This window comes from Ammospiza caudacuta, chromosome 11 (assembly GCF_027887145.1).
Source record: "Ammospiza caudacuta isolate bAmmCau1 chromosome 11, bAmmCau1.pri, whole genome shotgun sequence".
Taxonomy (NCBI): Eukaryota; Metazoa; Chordata; class Aves; order Passeriformes; family Passerellidae; genus Ammospiza; species Ammospiza caudacuta.
The window spans coordinates 22215526-22238725 of NC_080603.1; the positions used below are offsets into that span (position 1 = coordinate 22215526).

At 38.8% G+C, this 23200-nt stretch overlaps 1 protein-coding gene across 1 annotated transcript in view; it reads right to left on the reverse strand.

Annotated features, from left to right (window-relative positions):
• The window catches only part of NAALADL2 (N-acetylated alpha-linked acidic dipeptidase like 2), a 312928-nt gene that overhangs the window by 146817 nt on the left and 142911 nt on the right, over positions 1-23200 (reverse strand). The window contains exons 3-4 of the mRNA XM_058812368.1: positions 22818-23088; positions 3889-4008 (exon numbers count right to left, since the gene is read on the reverse strand). Of these exons, the coding sequence (XP_058668351.1) occupies positions 3889-4008; positions 22818-23088 (391 nt within the window). The remainder of the gene's footprint in view (positions 1-3888; positions 4009-22817; positions 23089-23200) is intronic.

Below are 23200 nucleotides of genomic sequence, written 5' to 3' on the forward strand. Positions count from 1 at the left end.
GCTCCAGGGCACAGGGGCTGGGTGATACCAAGGTGCTTTTGCCCATCTCTCTCCCACCACACATTTGCACAATTAGAATAAGTTGCCTACAAACACAGCGGGCAGCTCAAGGTGCTTTTTCCCAAGAAGGTGCTCTACACCACATGAGTGATTTGCTTAATCACTGAGAATAAACTTCCCCATCTTTCAGCAGCCACATTTATAGATCCTCCTGCTTCAAGGACACCAGGAGGCTGCTCTGGCCTCCTTGACTGGCTACTCAACCTCACCAGTGACCCCAATAACCAGAGTTCCACCAAAACACAAATTTTCCTTCTAGCCAGGGCACCAGGAGACAGACACCTTCAATCTCAAGGTATGAGAAAATGTGTCCTTTTCATGGCAATTCCCTCACTTCTGCATTTGTCTCATTTCAGCTCCCTGCTTAAGAAAACTTTCCTTCTTCCTTAATCCAGCCCCCTCTTTATTCTGCAGCAATCCAGATCTTACAAGTGTCTCAGACCAGTCACAAGATCCCTTCAGGAGCTGTTGAAACAGTTTGAATTTTTTCCTCCTGTCAGTTTTCCAGCACTGTGAATTACTGTGGCTAATGAGACCAAAAGGACTTGGTTGTGCCCAGTTCCCTGTCCCACGAGTGCTCCCCAGGTGCCCCACAGCTCAGCCCCCTGCCTCAGTCTGTCCTGCTATAGGAAATTGCCACTCCAGGTGCTGGGGGTAGTAAATTCCTGAACCTTTCAGCTGCATTTGAAAAGGATTTTGCCTTTGCAATACTCTTGCCTGCTCCTTGAAGGTTTTCTACCATTCCTTTCCCCTCAACTTTTTATATTAATCTATAACAGAGTCTTGCTCACTAACTGATCTTAGTGCACCAAAAATGGTGAAAACCCCTTCTCAAGCCCTTGCTCTACTCTGATATTTTTATATATATAAAATACATAACACATTTTTATCTTTATTTAATTTTTTAGCAATGTAAACTACTTGGTTTTTATTTTGTTTTGGGCTTTTTTCCCCCTCCCCAGACTCACTGCTTTTGTGGATACCCTGCTCTAAAGGTAGGGTCCATGTTCTTTATAGCTGTAATTTATGATGTGGCTGAGGTAACACATTCTTTGTTTGAAAAGGTCCAGCTCAAGGGATCAGGATGTGTCTCTGTGGCTCTGGGCAGGTGCCACTGCCAGGGCTGCTGCCTCTCTCATCCTGACCAGAAACCAGGTTCTGATCCATTGGAACAGAAACACAACACTCCCAGTGAAATCTGAAAATCATATCCAATTGCAAAAATAACTCCAGGTCAGATTTCTGCAAATCTCGTTCTCACAAAGCAGCTTAAATTTATGAACCTTGCGGAATTTAATCAGAATTACTCATGTTTAAGACTAAACTGCATATTTTAACAGCACATTAACTTCAGGCTTTTCTGCCTACTCCAAATTCCCTGTACATTCCAGTTTCAAATTATTCCAAGCTCTTAACTCTGTTGTTTTCAGTGTCTAAAGATATGAGAGATGGGCACAGCCTGGAAGACTGAAAGTACAAGCTCCAAATTATTTTCAACCTTAATCCTCCCCCAATTTTGTACCTTATCCAATCTCTATAAACTAAATCTACACAGCAAAAATACTGCCATTTATATAACTATATTTCCAAATATTCAAATTTCCATCACTTTGACTTAGTTCTGTAATTTAGCACCTTGAACATGAAACTCTTTTCTACCAGCACATCCTTTCTCTTAATATGATGTAAAAACAAAAGAAATGTTGTTCAGTTTTCATGGTGATTTTTTTTCTGCCAGCAGTAGTTTATTATTTCTTTCAGGTTTTTTTCCAAAGTATTCAGCAGAGAGAAAAAGAACAATCAAACGTTTTTTAAAAGGCAAATTAAATAAACAAAAGGGGAAAATAGGAAAAAAAAAAAAAACACACACACGAAAAACAGCAGTAAAGAGAGAGAGACAAAAAGCATAACTGTGCAAGGGAGATACAACTGAAAAATAGAGACATAATTAGAAACTGTTATGAAGATGGAACCTCAGTGCAGGGTCTACAATAATAAGACTCAAATCCAGAGTGAGATACTTGCATAATATAAAGTAATTATAATGAAAAAATTAAGGAAATTAACATGAAAAATACAAGTTAAATACAAAAAGTGGAAAGAAACTCACTAAGTATATATGTTTATATAGTCACAGCTCTCTTATGAACTAGTGCCCTGTTTTAATGTGATGTAAAACCAAGCACATGGAAGGCAGAGATAAGGAAAATATAGGGAGAGGGAAGTATCAGCTGAAACAGAAATGTGAGACTTAGTAAGTACAGAAACATAAACATTAGGGGAGAGAAAAAGATACAAAGAGTGGATTCAGCAGAGAGATACTGGGCTCATTTAAACCAGCAGGACTTGCAGCTTAAGGCAATATTTCACATCAAATATTCCTTAAAAAGGGAGAATCTACTTCTGATAATCTTTCTACACCTTTACTGATAGTTACGAGCAAAGTAAAGCTTACAATTATTCCACTGCCAAAGAGAAACAAATTATACTCTAAAAAAGGGTAGTTTACAGGCTCAAGAAAAATGGCAAACCTTTTGTGAGGAGAACACGGGAAGTAGGTTTGGGTGGTTGCAATTTTACCTCAGACCCTGAGCACACATTTGAGTCAGACTCCTGATCACAGCACACTTTGGTTTGTGCTGTGTAACAGACTCTGAATGTGCAAAGCTGATTCTTTTGGAGCACCAGAAATGTAGCTAATGCACCTCAGCCATTTAACAGCCCCTATTTGGGACCAGGCTACAGCCAACCCACACAAAAAGCTCCTGAGATGTGCCTTGTCCTCAGCACATTCTGGTTACCTCTCCTCCTTCAGGCTGCTTGGTAATTCAGACACAGTGAGTGTACACAGGAACACAAATTGGTAAAAACTCCATCTCACAGACAGTGCTGCTACAGCAAACTTTACATCTTTATCAAACCCCTGCTTTATGAGCCCTGATTGCTGTTTCATTGGCTTTGTCAGCAGTGAAATGCAGGATCAGATCTATTGCTGGAAATGATGGGCAACAACCGAGCCCCAGCAATGACAACTGACCTTTCGCAGCCGTAATTAAATTGCATCTCAATAATTTAAACAAACAGCTAAAGCTACTCAGTTGAAAATGGCATTTTTATTGAGACAAATCTTATTCCTATAGAAAAAAACATTAAGTGGTTATTTTTTGAATCTGTATTGAAGTCCTGGCTGTGCTTTCTGTGGCCAACAGAGGAGGTCCCGATTTACTTAACTGCAAGATCTGGAGTCACTGCTCTTTTATAATTGCTTTTGTGAATTGGGAATGAATTGTTTAAGCATTTACTGAGCTACTACACTTTCTGTATTTTCTGAAAGTCAAAGCAGCAATTTTGTTTATAAGATATTTGTAACAGAAGGCACTTACTGGATGTTTAGAGTTTAAATGTGGTTTACATGTTGAGTGGTTTATTATGTTTAGTGCAAAAGTGGATTAATGAGCTCCTGCTCTGTGCTCTCTGCCAGAGCTAGGATTGGAGAGGATGGATACACGTGCACCCATGTACACCCTCTCCAGACACAATCCCTTCTGCTTTATTAGTTCTTTCAGAGATTTCTTTGTTTGTCAAAAGGCTTGTAGTATACCCAGAGAAAATACAGCAGAGTACTGAGGCACTGCAAGATATACAGAAAAATAAACAACTCTTAACACATAAAAGGCACTTCAGAGTGAAAGTGGTGAGTACTGAGGAAGAATTTGAACGTAAGTCCTGACTTATTGGGGAAAATAGGAAACGCTTTGTTTTTGGACTCTGAAGCACAAAAAAAACACCAACCCACCAAATGAATAATTCAGCTGATGTGTAACTAACCTTATAAAGCAAAGGTGATTGTCCAAGCTTCAAAAGTGCAATTTTTTTGGTCACGTTTGTGATGGCTTGAATCCGGATCAGGTCTTCCATGGTCCCATACTGGACATCAACAAGCTCTGCCTGCAAAGAGGAGACAAAATTCAGGCTACAGTTACAGCCACACATCACTGAGGGTGCTCCTTGCATGGAAACAAAGCTGTTTGCACAAGCATCTGAGCAGAGCCCTGCAATTGCCTTACACCAACTTCTAACCAGCAATATCTCTAATAGCAAAGATCTTGAAAGTTCAATCTGACAGATAATTTTTTGTGGTTTTAATTCACAATTCATAACCTATGATAAACTATCCCCTCCTTTTTTCCCAGTGATTATAAGAGATGCTGATTCTGACAAGACATTCCCCTCATTAACTACAGGAATTTATTTAGAACTGTTTAAAGGATACTAATTCACTTCTGTATATTTTCTTTAAAATAATCAGAGTCTAGTAAAGTATTTCAAAGAATGAGTGATTTTACTGGTCACTTCTGAAAATACACAGGAACCACAAACTCCACCAATACACAGTTTTATTTTGTGACTCCTCAGCAATCTTACCTAACTACTGAAGTATTTTATTTTAATCCATCAGTTATCCAAGCATTATACTCAGATAACTACAGTGATAACAGACTATGCTCTGATGATTTCTATTAATACATATTTTTAAAATTATTTAGAGTCACTTTGATCTAAAAGTGTTTAGAACGTGGAAGATTTTCAGCTCTTCCGTTAGGACTCTGCAAGAAAATATAGAACAAGTTCTAAGTTATTTTTAAATGTCAAGCACTGGCAGTAATGGAAAATATTTCAAGATGAGTTTTCAAGTATTTTTAAAAAATATATCATTTAAGAATGACCAACGGCCTTTTTCTCACACATTTGCAGCAATAAATTCTGGTAAAAACAAAGTAAGAGGATAATCAGTCTTGTACATTACTATTTTAGAATGTTATGAACCTCTCAGGACATCATTGAGGACATTCTGGAACCTCTAAATCTGTAGCCAGTGCTCACATAAAACACATGTACAAGAAAACACAAGAATATTACATAAGTGTTTAAAAATTAAAATAAGAGGAACAGTACAGGATGGAAAAGTTTTCTCTTTCAGTTCAGTTCTGTAACTTAAGTATGGATTCATGGCCAAAGGCAACAGTTCTGCTTTTGGGTATCCCTACACAAACTGTTTAAATTCTAGCAACAGTTGTTCTGGATGTGTAGGATGTGTGAAATTTTAGTAGATTCCTGAACATGGGTATTTTAGGAAAGTATTTACCCTTTAAAAAAATGTATCTGTGTGAGTTTGCATCTCAACATTCAAGCTGAAACCATACAAAAACTTTGCCAAGATTCCTGTCTTTGTAAATGCTTCAGAAAAGTTTCCAAGTCTGCAATATGTCATCAGTGCTGAACAAACCAAGTATGTGGAAAGGCCAGCCAAAGTTATAAGACACTTCTGACTAGGAAAACATCAGATACAACACCAAGTAATGAAATGTAGAACAGGAAAGCTCACACTTCACCGTTTCTTCTGAAATAGATGGGGGTTTTCATCTCTAAAGAACTAGAAAACTATTTAGACAATATAATTTTTTTCCTGTACCTGAAAAGTAGGATAAAACCAAGTAAAGATTTCATACTAGGGAAAGGTACTTTCTGTTTTACCTAATCTCATGCCTCCAGTTTTAAAGAATTAACCTCAGATAGGGAAAGGGTATTTAGCAGGGTACTTAAGTTCATAAACTTTTTACCTCTTTCTGTAGCTCTTATCTTTATTTTTATTTGTACCTACACATATGTCATTAGATACAATGGTTATTTGTCTCAGAAATCTTATGGCTTGAGAGGTTATGGGAGGTTGTATCTAGGTTGATTTCTAGGGATTCCTCTGGACCCAATGCCTTCCTCACCTATTCTCCAAAGCAAAAATCAGGGCTGTCATTATTTGTATGAGAGGAAGCACACTGACTTTTCCTGAGGCAAAATCAATACCCAAACATGAAGATCATGAAGATCATTTGCTTCTGCAGGATGCCTTGGTGGAAATGAGCTCCCTGCCCATCTACATTCGTGTGCTGCTGCTCTGCACATCCCTTTGGCTCTCTGCTTCTCCAGGGTGCTATCCACTGCTCTGTAAACAACAAAACTACATGTTTGCACAATTATTTATGCGTTCAGCAACTGCCCTTGGATGTTCATAGTTAATTTATGGATGCAAACTGCATCTTCAAGAGAGGCTCACTGGTCTTTCCCAGGAAACACGTGCCCAGCAAGACAGAGACAGAAAAAGGCCCTGCAAAAGCACAGCTCATTTTTTAATTATGTGGAAAACAGAAGTTGACTCCCTGCTGCCCCACACACTCTGCAAACCATGTGCTTTGCTTCAAATTTTAAAAGTTGGCCCCAGTGCCAAAGCTATTAAGTACATTCATGCATTGAGAGTATGTGTAAGAAATTGCATAATGAAGGAGCAGCTGGGTGTGATAGAACAGAGTTTCATGGGCTTTCATCACACATCTTCCACATGAAATACAGATACGTCAAAGCTCAAAGGTTATCACATTCTGGAAATAGCATCTATAGCCTGGTACCCAGAGGTCTGCACAGCTAATAGCACCTCTAATTCCAGCTAAAATGATGAACAAAAATTGAATTAAATCTTCCCCTAAGTAAAAATACACATGGCTCATCTCTGGCCAAATGAAGTCAATAATTCACTGGAAGAGTTTAGAATAAAGTTGTAACATTTTGGCAATACAATCTAGAAAGTAATAGGTACGCATGAAATTATAAAAACAGTTATGCAAATTATTCTTAGCCCTTCCTCTATACATTTAAGTAAAATTTGTAATAAAAAGCAAAATAATTTGCAGTATTAATAAAATCTCATGGAATACAGTACAGCAATACTAGCTCAGAGTAGTTAGTTTTGGTTTTATTTAGTGGACTGTGGCTCAACTAATTGGAACCCTAACTTCTAATATAAAATTAAATATTTAAAAAATACAACCTCAAAATAATGGTGGAGAATCCTATTGAATCCAGACATTCTACCTTCCTAATAATCCATTCAGAAGCTGACAGACCATTTATGATGCATGAAGGCCCGTTTTAGTCACAACATTTCTAATACCTCCAGAAATTAATAAAGATTAAATTTCCTATTATTTCTCATTTCTGTTTTTAGAAATGCCTACAACATGACATAATCCTCATTTTACACATACCAGCTTTATGAAAAGTGAAACACCCCACCCCCAACTACTTGTATTTGATAAACTGCTTTCCTGTGGTAGAATAATTCTGCTCAAAAACAAAAGAGGACTCATCCTTTTATCAGGTGCCGAAAAAGAGCACTTGTCTACTTGGTTTAGCTATGCCACAGTAAATCCTCTTACCCTAAAACTGGGAAACTGCTAAAGAATGAGTTGTTTTATCCATCTGAATGAGGAACTTACTCCTCCAATCATTTCAAGCTATGCTGTTTCAAAGATATGACTATTTAGAGCAAATTGTGATGTGCATTGTGGAGTTCAGTAGTATTCCCCCATGCATGAAATGAAGTAGGGGTAGGTAATAAAACAAACATTTTTAGGAAAAGTAATTATTTTATGTTAGGCAACTTATTAGTTTTCTAAGTCCCAAGATGATGCTCAGTGAGTTGTAAACATTCCATCTTAAAAATTCTAACAGAATCTCCCCCAAAACAGAAAAGACAAATAATCATGAAAATGCAACAATCAAGACGGTCAGGGATTTTTATCCTAATTTCCTCTACTTATCTCAAAAATGAAACAGAAAAAAAGAGTATACTTCATCCAGTCAAGGATGACACAGAGGAAAATAGGTCTTGCAAAGGAAAAATATTAATAACTATATGAAGCAGGTGGCAGCTGGGGTCTTGAAGATGCTGGACGCTGTTTTTAAACCTTGCTTTCCTGCTAAGTCTGAGGCAATTAAAAAGAATAAGATAAATAGGTTAAAAATAATAACAGAAGTATGTTTGTCTTATCACATTCTCACCAGTCCACTTGACTGAGGAGAAGGATTTAATAACAGCATTATATATCTGTACCCAAACCACTGCCTGAGAGACAGATTGTGGCTTATTTACCCAAAAGGCAGCAAAAAAAGACTCAGGGAAGAAACCATTGAAGGGGGAAAAAAACCAAAAAACTCAACACAAAACTCAAAGGCGGCATACCCAGGAAGGGATGTTTCTGACCACCAAAATAAGGATGCAGGCAGTGCAGATAAGAAAGCAGCTCTTAAACTGAGCTCTTAAAAGCTGGGCAGAAAGCAAACCCAAAGCAGCATGGCTGTGCTGAAATGAAATGAAATGAAATGAAATGAAATGAAATGAAATGAAATCAAATGAAATGAAATGAAATGTCCACCACAGAATGGCTGTGGTGAAAATTCTTCTCTTCATGGTACCTGTTGGTAGTGCTATAGTTCAGTAACCTCAAATGATGAATGTATTTTACCAAATACCAAGCTCCTGACCCATATTAATGAATGGATTCTGCACAAACTATGGGGGACCTCAGGCCTGTGGAAGCTGCAGGCATGAAAATGACACAGTCACCCTCATATTCCTCATATTCACAATTCCTGCCTACCCACCAAAAGGTTTCAGAATTAGATTCCCTAAAGAAACTCTAAGTATCGAATAAAACTAAATATTTAATGTTAATAAATATTGTACATTCCTTAGAATTAAGGCAATTTCTCCAAAACACACACATGTAATTCTAGAAACATCAGCCCCCAGTTCTGTAACTGTTCAGACTCACTACATCTCACTGCAAATGCCCTTCATTTGTCCTTCAGCATTCAGCTACTATTTTCAGGTTGTTCACAAAATAAAGGCAGCAGAAACATCCCATGCACAATCAATCACAATTAAATAACCTTCAACTAGTCATTCTGCCTAAAATAAAACTCCAAAATATATTTGCAAATTGTATCTGAGAAGGCAACAGTTTGCAATCAGGACATGAGACGAACTTTAATTAAACACATCGCTATAATTTATTTGCACAGCTCTGAAATTGAGGCTGAAGGCAGCATTCAGCAGAGCATAAAAGTAAACTCAAGCTGGTTGCAGATCAAAGCTGGACATCAACAAACGTGAAGAAAGCTGCAAATATAAAACTAGCCGATCTTTAAAATTAGAGAAAAGGAAGAAAGAGAAGGGGAGATAAGGGAGCTGCGCCAAATCCTTTGTTGGTGTGTAAACTCTGTTTTGCTTTCTGACCAGAGCTGTTCCCATTCCAGCCAAAAGCTTCCTTCAATAATCAGGGAGCCACAGCTGCGATTGCCACCACCAGGGTCCTGCTGAGCACACCAGAGACAAAATACCCATCCATAGTTATCTTTTTTATACTTACTGTATTTCTACAGAAATGTTAATATCGAAAGTTGTCTTGCAACCTTTTTCCTTCAACTTGGTTCCAGGCAAGAAAAGTGGCAGAGTTTTCTTGCCTTGGCTCCAGACAAGAAAAGTGTCAGAGACTGTCTGAGCCCCAAAAGTAAATAATTATACATCTGGATTAACTGAAGATTAATTTTCTCTGTTACAAGACTAAGAGGTGCTGCTGACCAACAATGTCAGGGAAGATTTATATTAGAGAACTTCAGTCTTGCTATATGTTTTACCTACAAGCCCTGCTCCTCGAACAGATTGATGACATTTTTTCCTCATGGTTGCCAGCACTTTATAGAGGCTTTCTTCTCTTTGCTTCAGTATTCCTGCTCCCACAACAGAATTCTGGAGCATTTCAATACAATATGACTCACAGTGCCAGCTTACAGTCAGAAAGGGTTCTTGTGCCTAGGTTTTATTACATAAAATTGCATGCTGCATTACAGTGACAGCTGAAGCTGTAATTTATTCTAAAACAAGAGAAAAAGGAGATGCCCCTTAACCTCAGCTGGATGGAGCTTGGCCTTGCAGACAGGGTTCAGCCACAGACACATTTGATGTTCAGCCTTCCCCCGGTCCTGCCTGTCCAGCTCTCACAGCCCCATCACACAGGAGCAGCTGCTCCCACAGCTTCCTTTTGCTGCTGCAGGACCATTTCTGGAAAGACACGGAGGTTAAACTTGTTTGCTTCCCTGCTTCTTACAGTTTATTGCAAGACTTTTTCCCTCCCAACTCCGAGGGAGACTGAGTCAAGATCGAAGCCTTTTTACAGCCTGCAGAAAAGAGCTCTTCTGTATTTTATGGTTACAGAGCCCCAAATAAATCTGAACTGATACAACTCAGTTCTCTTTTTTTCCCCACTTTCTTTTTTCTTATTTTACTTTTCATAACCCCCAACTCTGTTCCAAATTACACTCTTTGTGTTTCCCAAAAGGCAAAACTAGTATTTAAATATTACTTCTTAACTCTTGATGTCCAAGATATCCAAACAACATATTAGGGTAGGTTTTCTTCATATTTTCTATTTTCTAACTTTCTTACTCTATTTTACATAATACATACAAATCTAGCTTTTTGAGTTTTTGACATAAGACATTGTTATTTTCAGACACGTTAAACTGACATTTACTTATTTTAGAATCTCTAACAACACCTTTTGTTACAAAAAAATTGAAGGACACGAGATTATTAGATTATTATTATTATTTAATAATAATCTATTTTCATATTATTATTATTATTTCAAACTTTCATTAAGCAGTGCTGATTGTCACTTCACTAGTGACAAAATTTTATATCCTAATTATTCTTTCTTGTATGTGTTTAATGATATTCGTGTCCCCCTCTTTTTAAGAGTTAACTGCAAGGCTATTTAGTAGCATTAGTCCCCAAAGCATAAAGTCACATTGCTCATCCTTTCCTAAGAAAAAAGAGTAATCTGTATTTGCCAGCCTGCTTGGTTTAGCTTATTCAGAGGTAATTATTCATGCAAATATACATTTACAAATTATATAGACTGAGGATAAACTAAACAAAACAGAATTACTCAGCTGTGATGTGGTATCTTAAAAAAAAATAAATCATAAGCTACATATGTACACAGGAAATTATAATGGTGTGATTTAAACATGGCCTTAAAATTTTCAATGAAAGGGGTTTATGTCAGAATCCATTCCCATTGTGTCTGAACTCAACAATTTCCCAAGGCTTGGTGGAAATTTCCTTGGCTTCTGTGAAACACAAGGATTGAACACAAGGCATCCAGAGGCTGCAGAATGTCCTCCAGTCATTTATATCACACCTAATTAAAACGAGGCATTCCCTCCTAGAGTAGGTACAGGCATTAAGCCTTTAGATAAGAAGCTTGGAGCTCACAGAAGTGTCTAAAAGCACTTTGTCCACACGCAGGCTGTGCAGGACAGCTGGGCAGGGCAGGGACCAAACTGAGCTGGGGGAGCTCCCTCCACCTGCTCAGAGGCCCAGGTGAGCTACAGGAGCTGTACCCACACACCCAGAGAAGTAAAATCATCTCCTGACTGAAATATCAGCTCCTAAGAACAACCTGTGAATGCGAACACCACCACAGACAGAACGCGTACAACTGGACCGAAACACCGCGCGTGCTTTGGAATCTAAGTAAAACCAATATATTTCATTTTATAACTTAGAATGCATTTGATATTTTAATTCCTTAGAGACAGGTGCTTCAGCTTTGTCTAATTGAGTCAGTTTGGCTGCATCAAAACAAAATGTCGAGAAAACAGCCTACAATTTTCAGTCTTCCAGGCTGGAATTCATGATTCAGAACTGTGCTGGTTTTGGCTGAGGTAGAATTAATTTTCTTCACAGTGCTGTTATGAGGCTGTGTTTTGGATTTGTGCTGAATGCAGGGGTGATAATGGAGATTATTTTTATTATTATTACTGAGCAGGGCTTGCAGAGAGCCAAGGCCTTTTCTGCTTTCCCTGCTCCAAGTAAGCTGGGAGTGCCTGGGAGGTGACACAGCCAGGACAGGGGACCCAAAGTGACCAAAGGGACATTTCCAGACATATATAACAATACAACAGATGTCTACCTCAAAGAGAAAAATATTCATTCATATGTATAAGGGGAGGTCATCCACTGCATGCAGAGAACACTTGACCTTTCAAAATTGGTGGGGAGAACTCTTGTTTTCTGGATTACAATAAATTATCTTTCACAAACTACTCACAGCCCTTTCTTGGCCCAACATCATCCACTTCAACATAATCAGGGAGATGGCCAACCATGTATTGATGCAAACACAAATCTGAGAGTTAAAGCAGCATTTGAGCAAACAATTTTCAGAAGCAAATATGCAGTTGTGAAAAAGAAAATGACATCTTTTCCATCTCCTGTGAATTCTGTTGTTTTGAGTCATTGCACAGATTTATAGGTCTCTAAATTACATCTGTAGAAAAAGGACTGGAGAAAAATAAGTTCTAAAAATATATTCAGATGACAAGAAAAGGACTCCAATAAAAACAGCAAATGTGCCTGAGTAATATCAGATTCAAGTGGCCCAAATGATTGACCAGGACAAGCATCTAGATATAGAAATACAGCTGTTCCTGAGAACAGCTCTCCTCTGTGATTAAACAAGAATATTTTTCTGGTTTTCAGCCACCTAACATTTTAGAATCAGACTTATTTTACAAGAAACATGTAGTGTGTCATTCCTGTCTCACAGATAAGAAAATTGTACAGGGAAGAAAAAGTTATTTTCTGTTTCAGGCTTTCAAATTTTGCTTTTAAAAGTACACTCAAGATTTTGGAGTTGATGTGCATCCTACATTGCCCAGTAATGTAAAGGTTTTACATGGCAGCTCCATTTGGCTTTTCTTTCAGAGACCTTCATTTTGATAATTTTGCCAGTAGTAGTTCACCTTTATCCCACGTGTTTCCAAAGATTAGAGTGAAGGTTCTCCTGAACTGTGCCAAATTTCACACAGATATTTTGAACATTCATCTCTTAAGTGTGGGCAGAAACCCCATAGAGATTTGAGAACTTGGTTCATGTGCTCTCACAGTCAGGGATGGAAAAACCTGGAGAAGAAGAGGAAATCCCATGCAAAGGACAGAACCCTATTCTTTATAGAGAAGTTCCCAGTAAACCACTCCTCCTATACAGTGGCATCTTAAAAAAAAAGCTGGAAAAATTTTTATATCATCTAAAACACATGGGAAAGTCTGAAGAGACTCTGTAATCTGGACAGATTGATGGGAGGAAAGAGGAACCTGCCTGACATCACAGAATTTATTTTATTGCTTAAAGCAAAAGCTTTGCCATCAGCGCAGCCCATCCAGAGCCCTGGACCTGGACAGAGCTTCCCTCATCTTCCACACAGCCTGGAATCCAGGTCAGCCTCTCTCACAGCAGCACAGAGCACTCAGTATTATTGCAGCAATGCCATTTGATGGCTCAATTCACAATAAAAGCAGTCAGGGACGTTGTTAGAGAACTATCAGTTACCACAGAAATCTGAGCTCAATTCTCTCTCTTCACCTCTTCTGAGCCTTCCTGCCCTGGATCCTGAAAAATCAACAAAAAGAAACCAGGAACAGGGAGCTCAGTGTGTGTGTGTGCTCTCATAACTCTGATTCCAGCACAGATTTCCCTAATGATCCATCTTCCTGCAGTCACTGGTGCCTTTTTTTGACTTTAATAAACCCAAGAGACTCAATTCAATACAGAAATAAAGAACACACAACAGTCACCATTAGCCATGTCCACCACTTTTACCTTCTGCTGAGGGGGTTCCCTGCATATTTCTTCAATTGCCTCTACATTTTTGGTATCTACCCCGTGAACATTGTCAACAATTTATCTACAGAGACTGCAGAGAAGATGGAAGAGTTGTGGAAGTTTAATTCAGGCAGAGCAACCCTACAGCAGCAGTGAGATCATCAGGGAAAAACCTCAATTCAAAGGATATTATGCTCAAAATCCTGATATCAAGGATGATCGATATTATCCTCAAAATCCTGAGCCTAGCACTGTCCTTACTGATATAATTTCTCATCCTAGATTTCAGTTTGTCACTTTACATGATTATAATGTTCTATTTTAGCCTCAAGACATATAAGATTTAGTGGTAAAAGGGCAACATGGATAAAAACACAACAAAATTTTCTTGAATCAAATGTTTTGTCAGGAAACCGATGCATTAATTGTTTTTCCAGCAACGTAAATTTTCTAGAATTTTCCTCCTAATTCATTCCCTAAAACATCCCCCAGGTGAAGATTGCGCCTGGCCTGCAGCAGGAGACACATCCCTCTTGGGTGAGAGGGCAGCAGGAGCTTTCTTGCATATTTAGCAGCTTTGTTCTCCCTCAGCTGCAGCCACTGCCAGACCTGCTCCATCCTTCTTCACCTTTGTGCCCCTCGGAGGCACCAGAGGGAGGCAGTGAATCCTGCAGCAGACAGGGCGAACTCTATATGGTGACATAACTCAGGGGAAGGAAGATAAATTCCTTGAAGCACCTTCTTTCTCACACACACCTGCTCTTGGGCCAGTCACAGCCTGGTGATGGATGAGGCACCTTCCCTTTGGACTGCAGAGCTCAGGAGCACCAGAAATAATTGTGAGAATAAAACTGATAGAGCTCGGAATTAATTCACGTTAAGGCCCTCTAAATTAACGAGATAAACACTGTAACTAATATTCATTTCATGAGGTTAGACATGAGATTTATTTATATTTAGTGGGAGAGACAGCACATCAGACAGAATAAAAACCTAGGGATGTCTAAGAGGGAAGACCAATGCATTTTCAGCTTTATTTACTTTGCGGTATTTTTTATTTATTTATTTTAAAAGAGATACTTCTCTCCTGGGATTGCAGCTCGTAGGTAGAGGTTTAAATGCTGTATTTCCAAACAGATTTAATAGGGAATTTCTGAACAAAAGCTTTTTCTCAGGACATTTTAGTCCAGCCAGTGCAGAGGCTCTGGCATTTTGACAGTTTCCATACACAGTCAATGCACTTCTGCCAACAGCACCTGGATACCAAACCTACACTTGCCAATGGCTACTGCCTGGCTCTTTTTTATTTTTTTTTTTTTTTTTTTTAGCTTTTTTATTCTTCTTCGTATTTTTAAGAATTCAGTTCTTACATATATATATATATATATATATTTCAACCAGCTGTATCACAGCAGCATTTTTTTTTCCAACCTGCTCTGAAAGGTTTCAAAAGGTATTTGCTTCAAAGGATTTTCTCTGAGAGTCATCTTCTTCTTTTTTTGGTCTTTCCTACTACCAAGGCTGTGTCCAGATTTAGAGCATTCCTCAAAGCCCTCTCCAGAGAGGTACATCCTTTGCTCTTTAATACCAAAGTTTTTTAACAAAGAAGTCAGGCACACTGCAGTTCTCACCAAATTATTCTTAAAATGACAGCTTTATCCCTAATTTAGGTTACATTTGAAACCTCCCAAGGATCCTTATTTCTTTTTTTTTAAGTGAGAACTTATTCCCACTCTTTCATGTGCTCATCTTAGAAGATATCTGGATTTTGTATCACCACATCCTACCACAGAGATAAGAAATCTTTAGACTTGTTTTGGACTTTCAGTGCTACTTTCATTTCAAAATATTAAAAAATATTTTAACAATGAGATAGAGGCTCCCACAGAAAAACATCCAATGAACTCATATTCCTACATTAGAAGAAAGTAAGTTTTAAGATTTTGACAAAATGTTGTCCAATGCTGACTGTAGTAGTTGTACTGGTAGGTAGAGAGAACTCCTAAGATAAAACACTGCTGAGGCTTTACCTGGTAAGATTTATCACACTGCATTGAAAATTAAAATAACCGCTGCTGATTATTTTCAGCTGCCAGCTCTAATTCACAAGGAACCACCATATTTATATTTTTTTTCCTCCAATTTAAAAAAAATAAATCAAGTGAAGTATGGCAGAAGACTGATATTTTTTTCTCTTTAAAAAACAATTTGATTGCAGCAATTGTAACCCATATTGTCATGCCTGATGCCAGAGCCTGCCAGGGTCAGAGCCCGGTGCCCATGCTCCCACACACACAATGTTTATGCTCACTAAAATGGAATCTGCCTTCAACTACAGAAGCTTTTCTATTGCTTATGTTCCTGAAGAGATTTTTAGGACTTGCTTCTCTTCCTGAAAAACTAACTTAAAAAAAAAATGAGAAGCAGCAATAGTTTAATCAATATTGTATTTTACAGTCACTCATAACTACCAGGGAACTGAGCGGCATTTTAAGCAGTTCTTTATTGTTCATGCATGAAACTACATTTTTTTAAACAATAAAGTTATGTAAGTAGTTTTAGGGACAAAGATTGAGTATTATACAAATACAAAAATATTTTGTTCTTGTTCTTATATCAGTTTTAGTTGTTTCTTATGATGCTTTTGTCATAATAGCATTTTTTTAAAAGCTGATATTTACTTAATAGTCCCTCTGTTGAAGGAAAGTTTTGTTTTTTACAGCGTAAGCAGGATTCCTTTGAGGCAGTTTTAAACCTCCAGAATACTGGAGAAATTTAAAAGAAAAAGATCCCTAAAACCCAATCCCAAGAGCTCAGAGCATGAGAAGCTTTTCACTTGAAAATTCCTCCTCTGAGTAGAATCTTGCCTTTACAAACTTAAACAGAGAAGAAAGCCCAGGTATGTTATTGGTAGGTTCATATTGACTAAGAAGATGAAGAAGTTACAGAGAGAGAGAAGATGGCACTTCCTCAGAAAAACATGACTTGGGATTTGGCAGAAAGGTTTCCACTTGACCTGAATACATTTGTATTGAGGTTTGAACCAAACACCCTTAATAAAGAGTGGGATTGACAAAAAGCCTGACTGGGTGGGCACCAGCCCAGGTATCCACTGAACTGCAGAGGTGATGCCAATGCAGTGGCCCTGATTATACCACAAAGATTAAAGAGGAAAATCCTCCTTGGAGACCCATGAATTGCACAAATTTCACTGGTATTCTCTCACACTGACTGCTAACAGACAAAATTAACTCTGCTTAGAAATGATGTAATTCTCATTTATTTCAATAGGAATTCTGCTTGCACTAAAACCTAAAACAGGCAGCAAATACTCTTCCTAAGCCCTCAGGGTTTGCACCCATTAGTTTTTACCATGTAGTTGGAATATAAATAATTGTTATGGTTCAACATTGCTCCCTCTCTAATATTGTACAGAGGCTTCGCTAAGAAATGCCTTCAGCGGATTCTGTGCAGTGGCATGGAAGTGTTCAGTGATCTGTTATGTCTCGAGATACCGAGATGCCTCACCTTTTGCTTTTTTATCATTTAAAAATCTCATTTATTATTAATGGTATGATTACTAAAATGCCATTACTAACATTTTATTAGTAAAACATCAGGACAGCGTTGACTTGCAATTATAAAACAGCAAAAGGCTTTGCAGCAGCAGCATTTGCATCTTTGAAACCCTGCCTTCAATGACACAAAAATCTCCCAGCAATATTATTATGGGCTTTGAGCACGATGAACTACTATTATTTTTAGAGAACTGTACAACTTTATTTATTAATGGTTATGTGATACATGCCAGAAAACTGACAGGATGTTCTGCAGGACATCTCTTCAATGATCGCTTTTGGAGCCCTCGCCTGCAATTTTAAATTATATAACCTTCACATTGCATTTCACAGCTTTCTATATGTAATTATAACGGAGTGGCAGCTATGCTGTAGTTAATGTTGAATGTTGTTTTCTGCTTAAAGGTCAAGTCTATTCTAAAATCCATATTCTTAGTGAGATTGTCTTGGAAAATTGCTGTGCCTACTTGGTATGCAGAGCAGTGGTCTAAATTATGATTATTTGTGGAAGAGGTTTCAGAGAAACTCTTCTATAAATAAAAGATAAATAAAGCTGCACTAAAACTTATAAATGTTACCAAAAAAAATCACATGATTCTTCTCATCTGTGTGTATGTGTTATTCAACCTATAGCCCTAACCATCTGCAAAACTGATTTCAGTTGCTAGGGATTCATTTTAGCTAGTGCATGTCTCTTCAGAGAAGAAATCTTTAAAAATGCTAATAAAGATAATAATGAACTAAATTTGGCATGCCTAAAAGAATTAAATGCACACATGCATCAAGATTCCCTCCAGCTTGGTATTTTGCACCAATGTGCCATCAAAAATGACTGAAAGACTTAGGAAGAGATGCTGCGATTATTTAATCTAAATTAAAGGCACTCTCTGCCTTTGGAATTCAAGATGTGCTAGTGAGCATGCTGCAGAAGGCTCATTTAGAAATTCTGCCTGGGGATAAAAATAACCTGGGAAGATTTTAAAATTTTCTAAAACCTGCTGACACCAATCTTAATTCTGAAATATGGTTAAGGAAATTACCACTGATTAGCTGGAGGGAAGAGAAAAGATAATAAGGGTGCACTAATCACATTTCCAGCACAATGAAACCGAATCAAACGGAAGCAAGCTTTGGGGTCAAGGACTTCCTGATGCACTGTCCCCCCCAGAGGAATTCCAGACCTTTTGGTGCAGAGCTGGAAATGAAGAGAGCTGCCAGAACTGGGCTGTAAACCTGGGCAGGGAGGGGAGGGAACTGTAGGAAACACAAGTGGAACAGTAGGACACACTTCAGGCAGGAGTGGGAAAGGTTAGAGGAACAAGCAGTAGAGGAAAGGAAGACTCCCATTTTCCTGCAAAGAATCTGGGGAAAAAAGGGGATGGATGGGGAAAGGAGGCATCTAAAGACAGCCATAAGAAAATGGGATACTGGATAAGAAGTGGGCAAACTCCCTTCCTTGTGAAAGAGGATCTGACAGCCAAATCAGAGTCCTGCTTCCCTTATTCCCCTCTTGCCAAGATTGAAGAATGATGGGAAGATGACTGAGTGAGCTTAACAGATGGGCTTGTACGTCCCAGATTGCTTCAGGTTGCATTAATCTCTGCGGTGGGCTCTCATTTAGCTGAGAAAATGTCACCAAAACAAACGAACCGGAGCAGACTGAGACGTGACCAGCAGATGCAGAGAATCTCTTCTGCATGGTGTGGGTAGAGGCAGGCAGGCAGCATTCCCACTTGTCTGCTCCCTACAGCCCCTCCAAAACTCATCAAAGGTACCCCTGGCTGATTGGGTATAAATGCCTCAGATCAGCAACAGAGAAATCAGTAGGAACTGGGAGTGTGGATAATGGCAGGGAAGTGAGGTGACACAACAGAGGAGTCAAAGTACTCAGGGGACAGAGCAGTGGCCAAAATACAAAATAAATATAGTCAGGTCTTGGGACAACTGCCTTGGAGATGAGCACCATTCATTTCTGTCCATAACCCCTCAAATAATCCCTGCCTACATGTGCATCTCCATTCCAGGAACATGCCAGTACTTCTACTCTTGCATCCTCTCCTGGCTCCTGAACCAAAACAGTCCTTTCAGTACATGAAAGATCCAGGAATGAAACAGGATGTTTTGCTGGGCTTGCTGAGAACATCCACAAGGGTGGAAATGAACCTCAAACCAGAAGAGAGGGGCAGCAAAAGAACCAACAGGCATTTGGTGCATTATTCCAAAAGAGGCAGAGTAGTGAATCATGAGACAATGCCATACAACAGAGGACACCAAATACCTCAGTTCAAAGTATGAAAGCAGACTTAGGATTGCCAGAAGTTCCTTAACACTTCTATAAAGTAAAGAGTGAAGGTGAAAGGAAAGTGGGGAAAACTTCAGGTCACACAAATAGAATTTCAGGAAATGCATGAATACAAAGCAAATACCATTTACATTTTGCTTTAATTAGGCCGTCCTTGAACGTTATTCCCACACACCAACCATTATATCTGCTAGGACTATTTCCAGTTTCTAAAGAAACAGTGGAGGGAGCAGACAAACATTGTGGACATGTGTTTGTTCCAGAAGCTGCTGCACTCAGCAGAACTGATTGAAACCAACTGTTCAGTGCCCTGAGTGCCACCCATGCTACTGCAAGCCCAAATATACCCCAAAGGAGAATATATTCTCCTGTGGTCCACTCAGGGATCACCACACGCCTGTCACACATGGGCTACTGACACCATTTACTAAAGTGGAACTGGAAGGGCACACCAGATTTTGGGGGTTTGAGCCCTCTCTAATCAGCTCCTGCTGATGTTCCCCATCTCAGCCCCCTCCACTCCCCAGGGACAGAGCATCCCCACAGCTCCTGGATCCCAAAGCTGCAGGAGGCAGGAGCAGCACATTCGGATTCACCACACCACCCTCACTTGGAGACTGGCTGGATACTGTCTGACAATGCATTTTGCTTTAATGCATAAATTTGAAGCAATGTAATTTCCATTTATATGTGCACTCTGCTGGCCAGAGCAGCTTTCCTGTTTTTATCAAGCAGACAAAAGGTTTAAGCTCCATAAAAGGTGGCTGATATTTAAGTTTTAATAAAAATATATTTCAGGTATGTCGTTCTTTCCTTAGGCTGACCTAGCCTAAAATATATTATTTACATAACTGCTGCAATATCTATTTCAAAAGTGACTCGACAGCCCTCTCCAGAACTGTAAGCTGCCCTGCCTGTCACCATGATGGGTAAACACTGTCACCTTTTCACAGTCCAATGAAATATAGAGAACTAGTAAAGTGCACCATCCATCACAATGGCACTAAGTAGGTTTTTGAAGTAGATTTCAGATCACAAATGCTCACATTTTTACTCACAAATGCTGTTTAGACTGTTACCAGAAAGCACAAATTGGATGGCTCATATACAATGGCCGTATGATGAATGGACATGACAGGTGGTCAAAGAAAATGAGTCTTGCTGTTCTACAAATAACCTTGTCAACATCAAAGTGGAGCTGTAGCTCTGCTGGTAGCCAGACTGCAATAGCTAAATGGTTTTATTTGCTTCAACTTCTAGCAAACCAAACAGACAAATGAGATACAATGAAGCAGCAGCATCGAGGCAGTATTAGCAATTCAGCCTGATTAAGTGACACATAATAGGAATTTTCTGCTAAGGATGTGCCACATTTGAAAGAAAATTATTCAGGTTATGAGTAGCTGTTATAAAAATACCTGTTCACAGGAAAACCCTCGTGATTTTGCAATCACAAACCACTGCAGGATATCCAAAATACGCGACTTGTAGTTCCACTGCAAGCAATCAAGTCACTTTCTGATGGCTGAGCCCAGCAACGGCCACCACCTGCTACTTCTCATTTAAAGTTTTTCTACTTCCATTAGTTTAAATAGTAGAGATTAGTGTGTAGCATTGAAAGTCAGGAAGGTTAGATAGTACCAATTTACCTAGAGCCTAAACAAATAGGGAAATCTCCCTTTTGGGCAAAAACTCTAGATCCAAGGAAATTTCAGGTAGATTTTTTGAAGAACAGAAGAACACATCTCAAGTTTTGTAATGGTGCTGAGGTATCTCAAAGAATTGATGTAAAACCATGCAGAGAGTCATTCTTTGGCTCCAGTGCAAGGCTGGAGTTTTGCCAAAGCCAAGGTCCAGCCCCTGTGATGAGGAAGGTGTGTGTGGTCCTCACTTCTGCTGAACTCAAAAAAGCAAACTGCCCTGGAACATAATGGAGAGCGGAGCCCGTGCTGCTGGGAATAACAGCAGCGGTTTTTCCCGGAACACTGGATTTCCTTCAATCTGATGAATTTGTTAGCACCGCATTGACATTCATGAAATAAAACCTCAAAGGTCACAACCATTCCTCTCTCTGATTACAGGTACTCTTACTAAGTTACAATGAGAAAATAATATTAAATATGGAGTTTTTTAAGTGATATGAGAAGGCAACCACATTCATTATTACATGGAAAAGTTAAAGCATGTATCATGCAAGTTAGGACCTCCTTTTTCCTACTTCATTTTGCTTCTCAGCAACAAATTTTTAGTGGACAGAGCCCCAGAACGAGGATGACAAAACTCAGCATGGAGAGGAGGCATGTTTAAATATTAAGATGTTCACAATCTGTTCCTTTATAGTCTCTAAGTGTTCTAAGCCATGAACAAACATGTCATTTAAATAAGACAGAAAGCAAGACAGAAACCCCCAGCATCAGTGGAATAATACAGTATTTTTGAAAGGAGGAAGATGCCAATAATGCAATTAGCAGTGAAATTGCAATTTTTGAATTTCAGAAATATTTTTTAAGATTTACACTATCTCAGCTAGGAAGCTAAACAGAAATGATGGCTCCTTTGTGCAATCTCAAAATATTTAGTCAGAAGCTCAAGGAAAACAGACAGCAAAGACAGTACACAGGAAAAAACAAGATAATCATAGATCTTATTTCACTTGGCAAGTAACAAGTCCAAATAGGTAGAATCTTATTGCTGACAAAACTTCCTAGAGTAACTGCAGTAAGATAAAACCACAAATCGGTGTTTTCAAGAGGAAACAGAGCAGATATGTCAACTGAATTGTCACAGAAGAAACTATGTGAGATCCACAACCATAATTCAGAGGCTCCAGGTATTAGGCCAGCACTCCCACCAGCCTCATCCTTCCTACAAGCATCCCTCAAACCAGAAGCACTCATACATCAGCAAGGATAAAGTGAAACTCTAGACACGGCTTCCAGGTTTTTACACACATGCAAAATGCGCCAATTCATACACAGACACTTAAAAAATTATAATTACATTGTATAATTAGATTCACATAGATATATGTGAGTGTATATCTATATCAATCTCCTATGAAGTATTCATAGATAAAAGGTTGTAAGGTTAATTAAGATAAGTACGATTGGCCACATCATAATTCACATAAAAATGCTTATTTTAAGGCTGGGCATTTCAGCATATTTTCAATTGGATTTGATGATCTTAGAGGTCTTTTCCTACCTAAATAACTCTGTGATTCTGAGTGTAATTTTCCAGTCATGCTCAGTAAAAGCTGTTGTTTCCTAACTCTATTTCACCACAAGTGACAGAGACAAATGGCCACGTTACCTCAAGAGTTCCTTTGGCAGAATAAGCTGCATAGGAGTACAGGAGGTCTGGGCTGTGAAGTGTTTTGGGGTCTGTGCTGCACCGCTGTCCACTTGGATAAAAGCATTCCCCGCTGCTTTGCAGAGTGACTGTGTTTGAAGCAGGGCCTGGCAGGTCAAGCAGAACGGAGTAATTCAGCAGCCGGACATCCTCCAGGCCTTGGGAACGCCACTGACCCTCGATTTTCACTGCAACGTCTGCATCATCTCCTCTGGGGAACTCTAACAAATCTCTGGAAAAAAAAAAACAAAAAAACACATAGGTAAAGTTTAATTTATTTCCCATCAGGACTCTTGTAGGTAAGTATGCATCAGTGCATGAGTTTATTAAAAATATATCATCAA